Below are 19,102 nucleotides of genomic sequence, written 5' to 3' on the forward strand. Positions count from 1 at the left end.
AGCTCGGACTCGACCCCTGCAACCTCAACTAGGTGAGTACACAGAGACAAGCGTTTCCTTGACCCTGATGACATAGTCAAGACTTTCTTCTTCAAGAACTTGTCATGCACCCTTTAAATGTGTAGTTAATGAGGCAGTAATTACTGCAACGTTTCGCTCTCCAGGTGCTTTGACAAACCAACACAAGTACATATAATGGTATATAAATAGAACATTTTGAGGTTGCGTAAGCTCCTGGAGAGCGAAACATCGCCCTTGTGTGTTATTAGTTGCTGATGTGACCTTTTCACTTCGTTCAGTTATGTTTTATTTCAGTTACTAGGTCATATCCTCTGAAAATCATGACAATGAGCATTTCCTTCCTGCTTGAACATTTCGCCTTTGATAAAACTCAACAAAAGAGCTTTATCAAGCTGGTTCTGCAAGCTGCCTCGTTCCTTACGTTACTCGTTGCTTTTTCAGTACGGAACAATGATATATTAAGAGCTTTATCAAGCTGGTTCTGCAAGCTGCCTCGTTCCTTACGTTACTCGTTGCTTTTTCAGTACGGAACAATGATATATTTGACATTTTTGTTGTTGTTTGTCATATGAGTGTCTAGGTGCCCGTCTTTCTTAAACCGGCTGCAACAAATATTGTTATGAGTCATAGTGTGACCTTCAACGGCGGTCACTTTCAAACTTCCCGCAAAGCTTCTGTAAGCTGAGGTACGCATGCGCCCCTTGGGAGTCATTGACGTCGCCTGTGTAAGCCCATTGCCTCTTAAATTTCGTAGCTATTAGGTTAATACTGTCTAATGTATAGGCTAAAGATCGGTTATGTACTTTTGTTGTGAAAGAAATGCGTAATTCCCTATTTTGTATTTTTATTAAGCGATTTTTTTTTGTATTGTCGAATGCGCTCAACCCCAGTCCAGGATGGTTATGACGTCAGTTATCAGTTGCCTTTGAGTCGTGGAAGTGGGGAGTTGTGTGCCGTCGTTCCTGGCGGCGATGGCATCTTACGAAGAAGTCGGGATAGGAGACGCTGTCCTCCTCGATGAAATCTCCACCAGTGCCTTCGTGGACAACTTGAGACTCAGGTAGGTAGTCTCGAAGTGGGAATTACTCGCAGGTGCTCCCATAGGAAGTATTAGTGACAAGATGTCTTCAAGAATGCCGGGCAAAGTAATTTGCTGCTGTTATGAATGTTGTTGGTAATTTACCTTCATATTGAGAACGGAGAATGAATATGGAATCAAGGGAACTATCTTTGTACGTCTTGTGTTATATTTTATATATGTTTACTCAACTACCTAAATGTCTCCTAGTAAGTTGCTTCAAATTTCCCGAGAGAGTTACCAGTTATTTTTTTACGCCTGTCTTTTTTTCAACGGTGTCGACACCGTAAAAGGTACTAGATTATTTAACTTGAATTTTGTGTGTGTGTCTGTCTGTCTGTGTCTGACTCTGTGTGTGTGTCTCTCTCTCTGTGTGTCTGTGTCTGTGCGTGTGTCTCTGAGTGAGAGAGAGAATATATTCAACTAACTACAGGTACACATAAATAGTTACATAAATTATCATAAATAGCAGCATATGTGTAGATTACCTTGGATAACCCAAACAAATTAAGTGACTTATTTCCATTGTGGTCCTTGTGTATAAGGGGTATGTGTGTGTGTGAGAATGTTTGTGGGAAGGGAATTGTGGAGTGTACACGCATGGGATGCGTGTATAAGTATACGGGGTACACAGGTGTGATGTGTCTGTGGATATGGAGATAAATGGTGTGTGTTGGGTGAAAGTGTGTGGTTTTCAGTTTGTGGGATGCGAGTGTGTATATGTGGAGTACACACGTGTGTAGGGTTGTGTTCGTAGACAATTTGTGTAGTTGGGTACGTGCGTTTGGGGAGGGTACACGCATGTTATGTTTGCGGGGTGTGTGTGTGTACTCACCTAATTGTGGTTGCAGGGGTCGAGACTCAGCTCCTGGCCCCGCCTCTTCACTGATCGCTACTGGTGTGTGTGTGTGTGTGTGTGTGTGTGTGTGTGTGTGTGTGTGTGTGTGTGTGTGTGTGTGTGTGTGTGTGTGTGTGTGTGTATTCGGAGTACACGTGATTGTGTTTGTGGGATGCATGTCTGTGTGTGTGTGGAAAGAGGTGTAAATGACGCCATCCATTGTGTTAATTAGGATTTAGTATGCATATCATACCCATCCTCAGGGCGGTAGTCGAAATGTTACAAAAGCAAGGCACAATTCTATTGTATCTACGTTTGTCAAGGTCTACAACTAAGCTAATTCTTCCATCTCTTCTGTGAAGGTGCTCAAACTTTTCATTGGGTCTTCAGAATGTTCAGTTTCCCTTCTTAGGCCTCACGTTCTGGATGAGAAGGAGCTTCCTAGCATAGGCCAGTAAGTCTACTGTAGTGCTTCACTGTTTTTATGTTCTTTTGCACTTGAGTAGGAATGGGTGGGTGTAAGGCCTACCTTAGGTCAGTAGAAATACTACATTGTCCCTAGATCGATAGCACTAAATAACAAAAAGGCACAATACCGTGACTGGAACGATACACAAATAACCCGCACATAAAAGACAGAAGCTTACGACGACGTTTCGGTCCGACTTGGACCATTGACAAAGTCACACTTTGTCAATGGTCCAAGTCGGACCGAAACGTCGTCGTAAGCTTCTGTCTTTTATGTGCGGGTTATTTGTGTATCGATAGCACTAATGTCCAACGTTATGAAAATCTTTGAGTTTTAAGAAGCATGATCGCTAACTACATGGATTTATAACAATTGATCGACCCAAGGCAGCATAGGTTCAGAGCAGGTCGCTCCTTCCCCACTACTGGGACCATTGTCACATGGTCTCTGATGCAAGGAAGAGAAAATGAGGATGTAGTATATACAGACTTTGCAAAAGACTTCGACAGATGCGAGCATGGTGTCATAGCACACAAAATGAATAAGTGGAAGAATGGGGAGATGGATTTTCAACTTTCAGACAAACAGAACTCAAGAAGTAACTGTCAACAGAGTTAATTAAGTCAGAAAGTTAAAATTTCTGTTTCTCAAGACACAGTACCAACCCCCATCCCAACTAAATAGAGAGAAAAACTAACGTGAAGGACCTAGGAATGATAATGACAGGATCTTGCGTTCAAAGATCACAACAGTATCGTCATCACAACCGCAAGGAAAATTTCTGGTAGAAACAAGGGATGCCAACCCAGTAATGTTCTCTCATGTTCTCTCTAGGCTGGAATATTGTTGTACACTGGCAGCTACTTTTATGGCAGATGAAATTGCAGATCTAGAGAACGTACAGAGAACCTTCACTGGATGTACAAGTTCAGTCGAGCATCTTAATTACCAGGAACGTTTTAAATCGACCTATACTCAATGGAACGCAGGAGCTGGATAGTTCCTAAAAACAGTTCCTGATATTCCAAGCTGTTCGTACGTTGGACCGAATTCGGCCGGCAGTAACAGCTTAGTAAATGACGTCCTGATCCACCGGGGCAGAGGGGGCGTTGACCCCTCTGAACACTGCAGGTAAATATGCACATTCAAGACATTGATTGTAAAGTTTCGCCACTTGTGGTTTTATCAATACATCAGTGTCTTGATTGTGCATTTGTCTTATTCCTACAATGTTGGTAATAACATACCTGTATTTGTGCAATGTTCCTATGTTAGTGTATATTTTTGTACACCAGTAATAATGGATAGTGAGAATAGAACCTGTCTAGTGTTGACCACTAGGCCTATTTCAGTGTTCTCTATTCTTAAATAAGTATACTCAACTATTTGTGTAATTGTCTATTTGTAGCTACAGGAGCAACGTTATGCTCGTCGAGTCCCGGCACATCACGACCTGACCTGACCGTTCACATATACACTGTAGGATCACCCTCCAGGTATACAGTCACCTTTACTACAGTCCTTGCCCCGCTGTATTACCCTGTTCACCATGTGTTCTGTAGACGAGCAAGACACGTGTACAACACTTCTAGTACCTTTACTGTCGACAATTAAGAGAACGTGTTGCACATATATCAACTTGCCGATACGGTATATAATTTGTAACAGGATGCTCTATAGACTTCAAAGAAGCTTGCTCTTCCATTGAAACTTTTATCGAAATTGCGTCTAAACTGCTATGGTCTTTTGTTAAAATTTCATCTACCATTGTTTAGAATTCCAGTGGTTCAAATATTCCTCGTGTAGCCGAGCGGCCGACCCTGCCACACTACGTTGTCAGTGAAAGTTCGAACAAACCTTGAGCTTTGAACTTTCTCAGCTTGCTGCTACTGTTCGAGTTTCTAACGAGCGGAGTTTGTCATACTGTCTTGAGCAGCGAGCCAAGACAATATCTTAAGACAATGACATTTCTTCGTTTCACTCTCGTAAATAATTGATTTAAATGTCACCATGTTACATAAATGAGATAGTTGTATTTTGACATTTATAAATTTTAGAACAGGCATTATATATTAATTAAAGGATTTGTTTCCTTAGCTGATGGGGTTGACAGGGGTCAGGTGATGGGGTTGACAGGTGGGTCAGGTGATGGGGTTGACAGGTGGGTCAGGTGATGGGGTTGACAGGTGGGTCAGATGATGGGGTTCACAAGTGGTGTTGTAGGGAGCCCACAGGTGGTGAGGGTGGTTACAGGTAGTGTGATGTTGATAGGGTCACAGGTGTGTTGACGAGATCACAGGTAATATTGAGGGCTCTCACAGGTGTTGACGAGATCACTGGTGTTGTTGAGAGACCAGGGTACCAATACAACCCTTCCTCCCGAGGTATGCTGGTCACTATTCCAAAATGTTAATTGCTTCATTGTTGTTATTTTTCTATTGTCAAATTATTGTTGTTGTTATTAGGAGTAGTTGCAATATAGCAGTAGTTTTCTCAGCTCCCTCTCCCTCTGTCTCCATCGTATTCTACATTTCCCAGCCTTCTCTCTCACCCCTTTCACACCCCTCCCCCCTCCATTTATTCCTCTCCTTCCCCTCTTCCTTCCCCCCCTTTTTTTTACCCCCTCTTAGACCCCTGTTTGTCTTCAGGGAGGAGCCGGACACACCTGTAGTCAATACCTGACCAGCCGTGTTGTGGTTCATGCATGGATTGCATGCGGCCAACAGTAACAACCTGGTTGATCAGGTCCAGATCCATCACGAGGCCTGATCATGGACCGGGTCGGGAGGGCGCTGACCCCCGGAACACCTTGTAGACACCTCTATCCTCTTTTTCTCTATCCTACCCTCTTTTTCCCCCCATTTCCCCTCTCTTCTCTCGTTTTCTTTTCCCCTCTTCCAGACACTTCGCCTCTCTTTCTCTGTTGTCTCCCTGTCTCGTTCGTTGGTTTGAGTGACTGACAGTTCTATTCTTGTTGGTGGATCGAGTAATGTGACCAGAACCGATTGCAATAGTTGGTAGGCACTCCATTGTGACACTGTTACGACACCCGATGGATGGTGTTGACAAGGTGTTACATAACAGAGGATGATAATAATTGTCATTACAGTTGCATGTGTCTGACGTGTTATTGCTGTGTGTACAGGTATACCGATGTGATTAGTTCATTAAGATACACTCCTATGGGTGGTTTCTAGTGCTTTTCTATCCTCGCAGTCCAGACTTGACCATCTGGTCAGTCTTGTGCAAGCGGTCCACAGGCCCACGTAGTCATTACAACCTGGCTGATCAAGCACTTTCAGTGGCTAATGGTCCAGTTTCCTATTGAAAGCCTCTACCTTTGTTCGTCAATATTTTTTACATCTACTGGTGACAGCTTGAATAGTCTTGGGCCGCGGAAGTTGACACAATGTTTTCTAAATGTCTTGGTCATTCCTGCCTTTCACTATCTTTATTCTACTCTTCCTCTGTTATCTCACTGCAGTATAAAGTTAAGGTAGTGTGTAAACGGGAGACCAGACCCTCCAGTGTCGTCCATAGCTGTCTTAAGATATATCTTCAGATGCCTCGAGGCGTTCTCAGTAGTTGAGGTGTTTTATTGGTTTTGAGCAGGCAGTAAACGACCACTAATATATCTCAACGTCTCCTTTGCCATGAAACGACCTGGGAACACACGACCGTTTTAGAGACGTGAGAGCACAACCGATATCAAAAGCGCTACATTGGTGTAATTTCTCAGATTTTGAGCGTTCTCATAATCCTAGCAGCACTGTAGTAGGTGCGACTGCTGGTCCATACTAGGGGAGGTACTGCTCACCCTCCATCGTTAAGTAACACCACTTGGCACTTTGTTCCGTACTAGATTTATACCACTTGGCACTTTGTTTCGCACAAGTTTTAAAACAATGTAAAGATCAAAATAATAAAATATCCATTAAGAATAATTACTCCAATATTACAGTAAGGTAATAGTTTATGTAAGTTGGGGAGACGTCGGGGGACACAGCTACGACTGCTGCTGCTGCGGCTTTGCTTGCGACTGCTGCTGCTGCATCAGGAATGGTGCGCGTGCGTGCATGGATGTGCTTCTGTTGTTCCTGTTCCACCACAATAGTAGTAGTGGTAACAATGGTGCGCGTGCGTGCCTGGGTGTGCGTGACCAAGGGCATTTAGGTAGGGAGATATTGAGGGGTGGGGAGGGGGGGTGTGGATATTCGCGTCTTGAGATACAGTATACCAATTCAACTCTTAAAGAAGCTGAATTGTTTAATTAGCGTGAAGGCTCTCGTGTCACGTACGCCTCCCCACCAAACCAAGACGCTCCTTCAGTTGTCATCTGTTGGGGATCTGACATTCATTGTTTTTATTTTTATTTTTTTTTACCACAGTGGTCATTTCCCAGCAAGGTAGGGTGTGTAGAGAAGCAAACACTCATTTCGCCATTCATTGTCTGTCTTGTCGGAAATGCATGGACATCAAAGTTTAAATACCCCCCAGAACTGCAACATCTATGCATCCATCCTTCAGATTGCAAGCGCACTTCCAGAACTAATGAAACCTTTCCTCCGATGATGGATGGTATTTACACGCATTACAGTTCACCGATATGTGCCCAGTCTAAAAGCAACATAAATCACAGGTAAAAGTAAACAATTTGTTATTGTAGAACAATTAGGTTAACGTAAATTAAGGTATATTAACACGTAGTTCAATAACAGTAACGAAATAACATTACGGGTGGCTTACTGTAGTTTCCTGGAGCGTTGGTGTCCTCTTGCTCGCTGTTTTTAATTTGTAGGTGGGTTGTGATGTGTGGCCGTAACAGGGTATATTCATAGGTATATATCTCACTATATATACTTCAGAGTTTTATCTCTTATTTGGAATTAACGTAATATTAGTGTACTAGTAAATGCAGCTTTAATGACCCACATGCGTCGTGCAGTTAAATCTAACAACCTTCCTCCGCTCTTCAAAGGGATGCCTTGATTCGGATGAAGGGCTCTTGATAATAATAATTAGGGGGCTTCCCTCCATTCTCCAGGCGCTGTATAACCCTTTTAGATTTCGCACTTTCCTACAAATAATAATAATATTCTTAACTATATCTGAGCATTTTGTCATGGTTAATATATCCTGGACTGTGTTATTTCAGCAGAATATAAATTTGTAACGCTTGCTTTTTGCTGATGATTCAGTGCTTTTTGGAACCTCCGGAAAGAGCTGCAGAATTTGGTTGAGTTTTGGAGGGTATGCGGAAGAAGGTAGTTATTACTGAACACTCAGTGAGATTAAAAAAATCTTGGGAATGAAATAAATGTATTTAGATAGGAATTATGATGTTCGATGGAGTCTCAAATATGAGGTAACTCGGACAGGGTAGAGAAAGAAAATAAAAGTATTAAGCCATTCTAGGAGATGTGGAGGCAATCAGGCTTGATCCGGGGAAGGAATGGGTAGCTCCAATTCATTGGATCACCAGCCTTTGAACATCATGTCACCTCTCTTAAAGGAAGAGCAAATAACGGAGAATCGGAATAATGAACATTACCAGCAGACTTTAAGACAAGTCAGTCATAGCAACCTTCCTGATCAGATGTACGTCAACGGCCTTCCATGAGCCCTACAATAATACATGTCATTGCTGCAAACTTGGTAATAAAGCAGATTAGGACTGCAGAAAGAACCTGCAACATGACCATAACCAGCTGTTGCAGCAGTCTGAAAAGTGGGAGCTCCAGTTAAATCCAAACAACTGCAGAATAATTCGTGTATGATTGGTAAATATACAGACACATAGGCAATGTTTGAATATGTATTTAAACTAAATATTCAGGCATTACAGATCTGCACATTTACGTAAATAGAGCACTGGCAGTGGGTGAGGATACATGAAGACTAGAGACATTGAATAAGATCTGGGTGTCAACATCATATCAAACTTATCGCTGAGAAGCACATAAGCTTAATAAGGTCTGCGCAGTATGCTTAAACTATCGAACATAAGTGTCATTCAGGAAGCTAAAAGGAAGAAACGTTCGAGTCACTATACAAAATATCTAAAAGTGAAACTTTTAGATGTTTTTTTATAGTGGCTGTGCGGTGCCTTTGTAAAGCTGGTTCTGCGGTGCCTTTGTAAAGCTGGTTCTGCGGTGCCTTTGTAAAGCTGGTTCTGCGGTGCCTTTGTAAAGCTGGTTCTGCGGTGCCTTTGTAAAGCTGGTTCTGCGGTGCCTTTGTAAAGCTGGTTCTGCGGTGCCTTTGTAAAGCTGGCTGTGCAGTGCCTTTGTAAAGCTGGTTCTGCGGTGCCTTTGTAAAGCTGGTTCTGCGGTGCCTTTGTAAAGCTGGTTGTGCGGTGCCTTTGTAAAGCTGGTTCTGCGGTGCCTTTGTAAAGCTGGTTGTGCGGTGCCTTTGTAAAGCTGGTTCTGCGGTGCCTTTGTAAAGCTGGCTGTGCGGTGGTTCTGCGGTGCCTTTGTAAAGCTGGTTCTGCGGTTTTGTAAAGCTGGTTCTGCTGTGCCTTTGTAAAGCTGGTTCTGCGGTGCCTTTGTAAAGCTGGTTCTGCGGTGCCTTTGTAAAGCTGGTTCTGCGGTGCCTTTGTAAAGCTGGTTCTGCGGTGCCTTTGTAAAGCTGGCTGCGGTGCCTTTGTAAAGCTGGTTGTGCGGTGCCTTTGTAAAGCTGGTTCTGCGGTGCCTTTGTAAAGCTGGTTGTGCGGTGCCTTTGTAAAGCTGGTTCTGCGGTGCCTTTGTAAAGCTGGCTGTGCGGTGCCTTTGTAAAGCTGGCTGTGCGGTGCCTTTGTAAAGCTGGTTCTGCGGTGCCTTTGTAAAGCTGGTTCTGCGGTGCCTTTGTAAAGCTGGTTCTGCGGTGCCTTTGTAAAGCTGGTTCTGCGGTGCCTTTGTAAAGCTGGTTCTGCGGTGCCTTTGTAAAGCTGGTTCTGCGGTGCCTTTGTAAAGCTGGTTCTGCGGTGCCTTTGTAAAGCTGGTTGTGCGGTGCCTTTGTAAAGCTGGTTCTGCGGTGCCTTTGTAAAGCTGGTTCTGCGGTGCCTTTGTAAAGCTGGTTGTGCGGTGCCTTTGTAAAGCTGGTTCTGCGGTGCCTTTGTAAAGCTGGTTCTGCGGTGCCTTTGTAAAGCTGGTTGTGCGGTGCCTTTGTAAAGCTGGCTGTGCGGTGCCTTTGTAAAGCTGGTTCTGGGGTGCCTTTGTAAAGCTGGTTCTGCGGTGCCTTTGTAAAGCTGGCTGTGCGGTGCCTTTGTAAAGCTGGTTCTGCAGTGCCTTTGTAAAGCTGGTTCTGCGGTGCCTTTGTAAAGCTGGTTCTGCGGTGCCTTTGTAAAGCTGGTTGTGCGGTGCCTTTGTAAAGCTGGTTCTGCGGTGCCTTTGTAAAGCTGGCTGTGCGGTGCCTTTGTAAAGCTGGTTCTGCGGTGCCTTTGTAAAGCTGGTTGTGCGGTGCCTTTGTAAAGCTGGTTCTGCGGTGCCTTTGTAAAGCTGGCTGTGCGGTGCCTTTGTAAAGCTGGTTCTGCGGTGCCTTTCTAAAGCTGGTTGTGCGGTGCCTTTGTAAAGCTGGTTCTGCGGTGCCTTTGTAAAGCTGGCTGTGCGGTGCCTTTGTAAAGCTGGTTCTGCGGTGCCTTTGTAAAGCTGGTTGTGCGGTGCCTTTGTAAAGCTGGTTCTGCGGTGCCTTTGTAAAGCTGGTTGTGCGGTGCCTTTGTAAAGCTGGTTCTGCGGTGCCTTTGTAAAGCTGGTTCTGCGGTGCCTTTGTAAAGCTGGTTCTGCGGTGCCTTTGTAAAGCTGGTTCTGCGGTGCCTTTGTAAAGCTGGTTGTGCGGTGCCTTTGTAAAGCTGGTTCTGCGGTGCCTTTGTAAAGCTGGTTCTGCGGTGCCTTTGTAAAGCTGGTTCTGCGGTGCCTTTGTAAAGCTGGTTGTGCGGTGCCTTTGTAAAGCTGGTTGTGCGGTGCCTTTGTAAAGCTGGTTCTGCGGTGCCTTTGTAAAGCTGGTTCTGCGGTGCCTTTGTAAAGCTGGTTGTGCGGTGCCTTTGTAAAGCTGGTTGTGCGGTGCCTTTGTAAAGCTGGTTGTGCGGTGCCTTTGTAAAGCTGGTTCTGCGGTGCCTTTGTAAAGCTGGTTCTGCGGTGCCTTTGTAAAGCTGGCTGTGCGGTGCCTTTGTAAAGCTGGCTGTGCGGTGCCTTTGTAAAGCTGGTTCTGCGGTGCCTTTGTAAAGCTGGTTCTGCGGTGCCTTTGTAAAGCTGGCTGTGCGGTGCCTTTGTATTATCCTCTTCATAACTGTAATATACCTGTGACTGGTTTTGAAGGCTCTCGTACCCTATTAATTGCCTGTTCAACCAGGTGGTTGCTGTTGGCGGCCCACTGGCCCACATTATCGGTATTTTGCATTTCAACCATACACAGTACATGTGAGATCAGGCGGTGTGGCAACCAGATCTAATCGAACATAGGAAATTTAGAGTATCCAATGGTTTGCAACACAATTTGCTACCAGAGCTAAGGAACAAAAACTATGGAGAGCCTGCATGAACTTTGCTCGCAGTAAATGAATCGATTAAAAGAGATGGAACATAATCACAACATACAGGATAATCAGAGGAGTAAACAAGAGAGAGACTTCGGCAGAAGTGTAACCATTACAAGGAAGAGCAGATGGACACTTGAGTACACGGACGACCCGCTGAGATGTTAGAAAAAACTTCTGCACTGAGTAGAGCACACCAGAAAATAAACAGTTATTAATAAAAGTCACAGTATACTGAAAAAAAGGACGATTTCATGTACACGAGAAGGTCTTTCCGTTCGGAGGGAAGAGGTGGGGTATGGTTTGGGTTAAAAATCTACATACCGTGATGTTTACATATGCCCAAGTTGTGCACTTGTAAGCGAAGTTGACCATATGGCGCACCATCGTGGTGACGATGGCGAAGGAATTCAAGGAGGGTGGCGGAATTAGACTATGGAGTAAATAATTGGGGTTTATACTTAAAAACCAGTGGAGTGGCAGGAAGTTTGGGAACAGGTGTTGGTTTATATTCTGAAGGTCAGGAGTGAGAGGGGTGCTGGGTGGGAATGGGGATCTGCAGTGGAGTGAGGGGGTTCTCTTGTCTAAATTTAACAAGTTTGTCGAGAAAGGTTACCTGGAGGTTATTCCGGGGATCAACGCCCCCGCGGCCCGGTCCATGACCAGGCCTCCCGATGGAAGTATATTATCTGCACTCTGAAGGATGGGTGGGGATGTTGCTGGTCACTGGGTCGTTTGAATTGTGATGACCGCACACTTCTGGCAGAATCCCTCTTGAATTAATATATTTCCTTCCTTGCTTCTCACTACCTCTATGGAAAATAGCTAATATGGTCAAAAAAATCCACACAAAAATAATAAAGAAGAGTAAATATAAAAAGGTAAGCGCTGGTTGGGAAATATGGTTGAACAAGTGTAAGGCAAAGGACCAGTGGTTGAACATTGAGGAGGTTCCTAGCAAGCGCCAGTGGGTCTTCCGTTTCCCTTATGTTCTTAGTTGACGGGGCGAGAAGTGGGAATTGGCGCTTCTCGGCGGGAGATACAAGTGAGAGGAAAAAAATAGAATGGAGGGCGTGGGAAGTAGAAGGTAAAAATAATTAACAGCTCTCACTAAGAAGTTTAACAGTCAGTTACTTGTTGACGAGTGGATTGTCAGTTTATTTGCCAAGGTTAACCGTGTTTAAATATTTTGTTTTTAGTTTTTTTTTTTTTTTGCTTTTTGATAGTATGGTAGTTAAACTGACAGTGTTATTAGTTAAACAGTAGATGTGATAATTACGGCATATAGTGTAATACGAGAATAACTTTGAAACTGAAAAATAAAAAATATGCAGAACAGCGTTCTCCTCCAGCAGGACTCATTGTAAGTGTGAATGTGACGATACACTGCCCTCGGGCAAGTCTATTCAAGCCATCCTGCTGCTGCTATTGTTTTGAAACAGGGTATCAGGGAGAGATTTGTTGCTATTTTTTCCCCGTTATGAAAAGTTCGCCTTGACGCTCGTTGCAGTTTGACTCGCACAGTGATAAACCAACCACTGACGTACCTGTGATGGGTAGGTACATTAAGCGACGTAAGATGCCTTATTTTTATAGATGGACACCGTTCCTCGTATATCCGTTGAATATAAGGGCATTTTATCTTCCCACCCCACTTGTATACAAGTTAGGTAGGCTAGGTTCTAAAAGATATATAATACTGTAATTTTTAAATGTCTTAGAACTAAATAACAAAAAAAGGCACAATACCGTGACTGGAACGATACACAAATAACCCGCACGTAGAAGAGAGGAGCTTACGACGACGTTTCGGTCCGACTTGTACTACTACTACTACTACTACTACTACTACTACTACTACTACTACTACTACTACTACTACCACTACCACCACTACCACCACCTCTTCCTGCCTATATATAGCCGTCCTGCTCCTCTTCTGGTTAGTGTGACTTTGTAAATGGTCCAAGTCGGACCGAAACGTCGTCGTAAGCTCCTCTCTTCTATGTGCGGGTTATTTGTGTGTATTAGAACTCCTTGGGAGACTGGAAGAAAGTTTGTTCAGACTAATTTTCGCCAAAGAGACAGTGTTAGTTTCTTGGTTGTAATCTAGTTTCCGGAGTACAGCCCCGTCACAGGTATGTCCCTACCGGCTTGTTGTAAATAAACTAGTTTGCAGGTGTCCAGTTAGATAATGCACATATGCTTTTCAGTCTTAGTGAGTCAACGGTAATGACTCCAGACACGTCAGTGACTGGACTCTGTTCGGGTTCGTGAACTGTTAATAGATAACTATCTAATTGTGATCCCCGTCAAAGAATAAGTTTTTTTTTTTCTTGCAGGTGTAAATTGTGGTGGTGGTTGGGGAAGACGTGAAATTGGGTGAGAGGGGACGCCAGTAAATAGTGGTGGTGGGTGGAATTTTATTCTTAGCATTATGAGGTGTGTACACAGGTACCTTTACTCAACACTTGAATATTTCCAGTTTCTAACAGATATTTGCTTTAAATGTGACCCATAACAGCCGGCTAACACATGGGTACCAGTTTTTACTGCTAGGTGAGCAACGCCAGCAAGAGAGTAAAGAAAGGTGCCCATATGTTTCTCCATGCAAGTGAGTCGAGCCCTGAACCTTTGCGATTGTGAGTCGAATGCTCTCGGGTCCAATTTTCTTCATCAAACTTGGAAGGGAAAGAAGAGAAATTTGGATGTCATTCTTTATCTGACTACAGAACACTGCAGTCATAGCAAAGAAGAAAAAAAACGGCGCATGCGCAGGGTACACCTAAGGCTTGGGCAGGAAGACAGCGTATAAATGGTATTAGACTATATTACACAAATAATAGTGTTGACTATGAATCAATCACTTTCTTGCCAGAAGGGCGTCTGCATCACGAGTCAAATGTCCTTCCAAACCGCATGAACTGTAGGTTTTCCCTTCAGGACTCGAGTCCGGCTAACAGGTTTCACTGAATCTCTTCATAAGTTACCTTTCTCACTCCAACAGTACGTCAAATCATAAAAATATCTTGCCTCCGCTCGGTCCTGTTTGACACGCTCGTAAAGGCCCCTAGCACTAAAACCTATACCCCCCTCCTTTCAACATTTCCAAAGACAACCCTTCTACTCCTTCCCTCCTCCCCAGATTTATAATCCCTCCTAGTCATCCTATAAGAACATATGAATTGAAAAACACTGCATCAGGCCTACCTACCATTTTTTTTCTCCACCCTCTCTAAATGTTTCAGCAACCTCTCTTCAACCCTCTGAATAATACTTTTGGTAACCCCTCACCTCCTTATCTCCGCGTTCTGTCTATAATATTCACACCACACATTGTTCTCAAACATGACGTTTCTACTGCCTCCAGCCGTCTCGTTTCTACTGCCTCCTGCCGCCTCGTTTCTACTGCCTCCAGCCTCCTCCTTCACTGTAACGTTAAAAAAAAACCCACACAGCAGTGTTGGCGCTAGCCTCGTGTCAGATTTTTTTAAATAATATAAGAAAACATAGCATCACAACAGTGGGCTGCATGATTCCGAGGAAGAGGGGGATGAGGAGAGGGAGGGAGACAGAATCGTGCTGTAGAAGACGTACAATGCTCAGTCTCCCTCCCTCCAGCACACGCATGTTCGAACATTGTTTACTCATTCCGCTCTGGTAGTAGTTCCCACCGTTGAACCTCGCACTTGTTGCAGCCACATCGACAATCACGTACCGCGTGTATATTTGAAACTGATCTTTTAACCTTTTCTAGGGTTATTGTTTGTGCTGTTGGGCGTAGTAATGGGCAAGATAAGAACATAAGAACGATGGAACACTGCAGAAGGCCTACTGGCCCATGCGAGGCAGGTCCAAGTCTCCTACCGGCTTAAGCCAATGCACCCAACCTAGTCAGGTCAGGTCACATTGACTTAAGGGAGGAACACGGCAACCGACCTGGTAGCACAAGCTATCAGGTCTAACTCACACCCACCCACATCTACTCATGTATTTATCCAACCTATTTTTAAAGCTACACAACGTTCTGGCCTCTATAACGGTACTTGGGAGTTTGTTCCACTCATCCACAACTCTATTACCAAACCAGTACTTTCCTATATCCTTCCTGAATCTGAATTTTTCCAACTTAAAACCATTGCTGCGAGTCCTGTCTAGGCTAGATATTTTCAGCACACTATTTACATCCCCCTTATTTACTCCTGTCTTCCACTTATACACCTCAATCATATCCCCCCTAATTCTACGTCTTTCTAGAGAGTGCAGTTTCAGGGCCCTTAGTCTATCCTCATAGGGAAGGTTTCTGATACATGGGATCAACTTTGTCATCCTCCTTTGTACATTTTCCAGAGAATTTATATCCATTCTGTAATACGGTGACCAAAACTGTGCAGCATAATCTAAATGAGGCCTAACCAAGGATGTATAGAGTTGAAGAACAACCTGAGGACTCCTATTATTTATGCTTCTTGATATGAAGCCAAGGATTCTATTAGCTTTATTGCGAACACTTATGCACTGTTGTCTTGGTTTCAGATTACTGCTAACCAGAACTCCTAAATCTTTTTCGCAATCCGTAATATTAAGATCTACATTATTTAGTTTATATGTGGCATGGTTATTGTCCTGTCCAACATTTAGAACTTTGCATTTGTCTATATTAAACTGCATCTGCCACTTCTCCGACCACTGCATCAGTCTATTCAAATCTTCCTGGAGTGCTCGAATGTCCTCGTCAGAATGAATTCGACGGCCTATTTTGGTGTCATCGGCAAACTTGCCGATGTCGCTCTTTATGCCCTCATCTATGTCGTTTATGTAGATTGTGAACAGCAGGGGGCCCAACACTGACCCCTGTGGAACACCGCTCATGACGCTTCCCCACTCTGATTTCTCCCCATTTATGCAAACTCTCTGCTGCCTATTTGTCAACCATGCCTCTATCCAGGAAAAAATTTCTCCTATTCCATGTGCTTTAATTTTCCTCAATAGTCTCTGATGTGGGACCCTGTCAAAAGCCTTACTGAAGTCCATATACACAATATCATATTCATTACCATGATCTACCTCCTCAAATACCTTAGTGAAAAAAGTTAATAAATTCGTAAGGCAGGAACGCCCCTTTGTAAAACCATGCTGAGATTCGTTGATTAATTTATGCTTTTCAAGGTGGCTACGAACTGCCTCGGCAATTATTGATTCCATAAATTTTCCCACTATGGAGGTTAGGCTTATTGGTCTATAGTTCGAAGCTAAGGACCTGTCACCTGTTTTGAAAATAGGTATCACATTTGCCATTTTCCACTTATCTGGCACCATGCCAGTTTGTAGTGATATGTTGAAAAGATGATGAATTATACCCAACATTCTACACGTTTTTCATGGATTTCAGAAGACGATAGCGAAGGCTTTCTGCAACGAGGCGAGTGAGTGACTCTATCCAAGGATATGGATCAGACCTAATAACCTTCCATTCCAAGGAGCTTTATGAGCCCTATGGGTTTATTGCTTCACGGTAAATTTTCTAAAAAGAAAAAAAATGGTGTATTCGAAATATAAAAATTATTGCTTTTCTAAAGACGCAGAGAGTGCCAGGTAGCTGTTGACATCTACCATGTTATATCTTATCTTTAATAAAAGTTAATCACATATGAACTGATAATAATGATAAGGGGGTTACTCATTCTCCACAACACAAACTAGCAAGGTAACCCAGCCAATATGGTCTAGTTTTCCTGTGATTTCTGGAACTATATTAGTCTCGTCTGAATACGATCCTGTAAAAGAGGCAATGTTTTTCATATTAACTGGCCTGTAATCCAATTGCAGAGCGTTGTGCTCACAACCGAAGGGACCAGAGTTCGATTATTAGATGGGTCGAGACGCAAGTCTCGTTATACTGCACCTGGTGCCCTTGCTTACTTAACAGTAAATATATTCCTGAATTTTAGCCGACTATTGGGCCGCCGCATCCTGGTGGGTGTATAACTTAGGGTTAGCCTTTGAAATGTGCTGAGGTAGGATAACTCTTAGTTTGGGACTCTAATTATATTATAGTTAATAAAAGAGATAAGGTGTCCCGTAGCTCGGTTGGTAGCACACTCATTTCGCACAATTAGTGTTCGTAGTTTGATTCCCGGTACAGATGGAAATATTGGGCGTATTTCCTTATACCTGCTGACCCTGTTCACCTAGCAGCAAGTAGGCACTACCTGGGTGTTACCCGACTGGTGTGAGTGGCATCCTGTGGGGGTTTGTAGTATACCTCAGATAGGGCTGGGCTTTAAAGTGAGCTGAGGAAGAATAACAGCTCTTAAACCTGTAAAATTGATTTGTAAAACAAACAAAAAGATAAGTTAATATATTTGTGTGTTGTTACAATTATGGAAAGATTGCGTTTAGCTTAATCTCTTTGAAGTATTTTCTTTAGAGATAATTCCTGTATTTACGTATCTCGCATTTCAAGTGTAATTACTAACACTGGTATTATTAAAGAGGCCACTTCCCAGTCAAGAGTATTGACTACTTGGGTCTTGAGGTCCACTTCAACAGGTTCTCTGAAGTGATGAATGGTTTGAAAAACCGACAAGTTGAAGATTGAGACACTTATGCAGCATATGGGAATCTTTATTCAGGAAACGTTTCGCCACACAGTGGCTTCATCAGTCCAATACAAAGAGGTAGGCGTAAGGAGAGGAGGAGAATGAGGTAATCAGTCCCTCAACCTGGAGTCGATGTGTTCAGTCCATCAATCTTGTAGAATGTACAGCATAGGGCCGTAGACGTGGCTTATATACTGTAGTGAGGTGAGGTGAAGCAGGTGGAGGCGGGGTCATAGTGGTACCATCCACTAGTCGAAGTAGGTCTTCGTCCAAAGGTTGAATAAGTGTTGAAGAATTCTTTGTAACAAGATCCCATGATGCTGCAGTGTCTGACAGTTATGATGAATGGTTTGAAAAACCGACAAGTATGGCGAAACGTTTCCTGAATAAAGATTCCCATATGCTGCATAAGTGTCTCAATCTTCAATCAGGTTCTCTGAAGAGGACCTCAAAGGCTGAAATACGTGTTCCTAATGTGCTTTACTACTGCCGCTGAATTACTCAATTGAAAAGCGAAGAAGTTAAAAGAAAATTGCTTTGTGATGTATAAAGAAAATATAATTATAATGTGAGTAAATATAGCATTGAGGAGAAACAGTTACAGCAGTGCTGGAACATGGACCTGTCTTCTGGTTGTCCTCTCATTACTTCACCTCGCGTGTCCAGTGATTGTCTCCTCACCTGTCCCCTGGTTCTCATCCTCTCGGTCTGTCAAGGAAAGCTCGAAACAGTCTAAATTTTTCGCACTATGTTCGTATCTTCTGTACTCGCCGTGTGTGTGTGTGTGTGTGTGTGTGTGTGTGTGTGTGTGTGTGTGTGTACGTGTGTGTGTGTGTGTGTGTGTGTGTACGTGTGTGTGTGTGTGTACGCGCGCGCGCTCCAAGAGCCTTATCGTATCTCTTTAAAGCAACGTACGTACATATGTGGGTGGGAAGGTGGGAGGGAATGTTGCGTCATGTGAGTTGCGGTGGGAGTGAGGCAAGATAGTAGTGCTTACCTCCTCTTATGCTTGAAACTTAAGCTCGTGGCATCATGGAACCCCCTCTTGCGAAATGAAGCCTCGAAACTCTGGTACGAGTTTTAGGCTGCAACATTTCGCTCTGCACCACCTAGCATACTATTCTGATTTTAGTACATTAATTTTTCGCTGATGAATTAAACACGTGCAACACCTGTTTAATTATTTTGTAGAAATTTCGGCAATCGGGGACTGTTAATAAAACATAGGGACATACTGTAGAAGATGAAGTAATCAGTCCCCACAGCCTTGCAGAATTGTGTTCAGAAGACAGTCGCAGATGAAGCAATTAGTCCCTCGCTCCCAGGCGTTCAGTATAGTCTTGGTGACTCTTGGGTTTAATCAGGACCACCACTGTGCTGAATACTTGTTCCAAGGCTGAAGAATTTCCTACCTTTGAGCTCTGAGAGCTTTTTTTTTCTATTTCCAGAGCCCGGCTTTGGGTCAGTTACTTCTTTTACAGTCTTCCGTTTCTGGTGCAAATTGTGGGACCCATAGCCTCGGAGAAGTGGATAAAAAGGCTTCAAGGAAGAATATTTGGATTTCCTGTGTTGAATCGATAAAGCCACT

At 43.6% G+C, this 19,102-nt stretch overlaps 1 protein-coding gene across 1 annotated transcript in view; it reads left to right on the plus strand.

Moving 5' to 3' along the window:
• Positions 1-928: 928 nt before the first annotated feature.
• The window catches only part of Myo31DF (Unconventional myosin ID), a gene marked incomplete at its 3' end in the record, with an annotated part of 204,787 nt that continues 186,613 nt past the window's right edge, over positions 929-19,102 (plus strand). The window contains 1 exon segment of the mRNA XM_070088877.1: positions 929-1,081. Within this exon segment, the coding sequence (XP_069944978.1) occupies positions 993-1,081 (89 nt within the window).

This window comes from Cherax quadricarinatus, chromosome 26 (assembly GCF_038502225.1).
Source record: "Cherax quadricarinatus isolate ZL_2023a chromosome 26, ASM3850222v1, whole genome shotgun sequence".
Classification (NCBI taxonomy): Eukaryota; Metazoa; Arthropoda; class Malacostraca; order Decapoda; family Parastacidae; genus Cherax; species Cherax quadricarinatus.